This window comes from Galeopterus variegatus, unplaced genomic scaffold, assembly GCF_000696425.1.
Source record: "Galeopterus variegatus unplaced genomic scaffold, G_variegatus-3.0.2 Scaffold4872, whole genome shotgun sequence".
Taxonomy (NCBI): Eukaryota; Metazoa; Chordata; class Mammalia; order Dermoptera; family Cynocephalidae; genus Galeopterus; species Galeopterus variegatus.
In genome coordinates this window covers 85,172-86,305 of record NW_007730983.1, presented here as the reverse complement: position 1 = coordinate 86,305, position 1,134 = coordinate 85,172, and the positions used below count along the sequence as shown (strand labels likewise).

General features: G+C 31.7%; 1 protein-coding gene across 1 annotated transcript in view; it reads right to left on the bottom strand.

Moving 5' to 3' along the window:
- The window catches only part of ESCO1 (establishment of sister chromatid cohesion N-acetyltransferase 1), a 37,924-nt gene that overhangs the window by 31,548 nt on the left and 5,242 nt on the right, over nucleotides 1–1,134 (bottom strand). Inside the window, exon 2 of the mRNA XM_008588518.1 lies at nucleotides 501–615. Within this exon, the coding sequence (XP_008586740.1) occupies nucleotides 501–615 (115 nt within the window). The remainder of the gene's footprint in view (nucleotides 1–500; nucleotides 616–1,134) is intronic.

Below are 1,134 nucleotides of genomic sequence, written 5' to 3'. Positions count from 1 at the left end.
AAAAAAAAAATGTTCACAGGGTTACAAAAATAAAGCTTTTGTGTGGTATATGTGAACAACTTGCAGCATTTATTAAATGTTTAATTCAGAGATAGAATCACTGAGCTGGAAAACTTGAGTAACTGAGAGTTAAGATAAGAACATGAAGTGGTAAAGCACAAACAGTAAAAGTACTTGAGAAATAAGCTGCTACCACTAACTTCAGCAATTAATTAAAAACACTTCTCCAGAGAGAAAGTCACCAACAAAATAATAGATTTAAGAACAGAAGAACTTTTGATAGGGAATCAAAGGGTAGTACTTAGGTACTTTCAACAAACCAATCAAGAGAAACAATTCTCCAGAAAGAATGAGTGATAATCATGATAATCACATATCAGAAAAACACAACAATAGTAAAGAAGAATTTAACAGGCCTATTTGGTATATATAGAGTTTTCTGTAATATTGAAAAAGTCACTGAACACTGTAAAATCCAAATAATGTTTTCAAAATATTACCTGGAAATTTACTCTCTCCTGCATCAACTTTTGCTTGACCTAGCAGAGTTGAAACAGCAATGGTATTTTCCACTGGATTGTTTTCCAGCTTGGATTCCAAACACAGGCTGAAATTCTGAACACAAATAATTCAAAAATTTTATATCAATCTTTGGGTCTTATCCAAATACACTTCCAGTATATTTTAGCATACTAAGAAATTTAAGATAATACTTTATACTTGGAGTAATTCACATAGACATGTCTTAAAAGTCTCTCCATGATCTTGCCATAAGCTACGCTTTCAGCAACAGCTCCCATTAATCCCCTTCATGCTAAGTTTAAAAACATACCTCTCCCACAGATATATTCCATAGTTGCCTGGCTCTATACCTTTTCTGAGTTTTGTCTAGACTGTACTGTCCAATACAATAGTCACTGCCACATCTGACTACTACGCACCTGAAATGTAGTTAGTATGATTTGAGATGTGCTGTAAGCATAAATCACACACCAGAATTTGGAAAATTAAACACATACACAAAAAGAGTAAAACATGTCATTAATCATTTTTACAAAATTGATTACATGTTCAAAGGCAAGGATAATATTTTTAAATGGCAAGTTAAATAAAATATATTATAATTAATTTTAC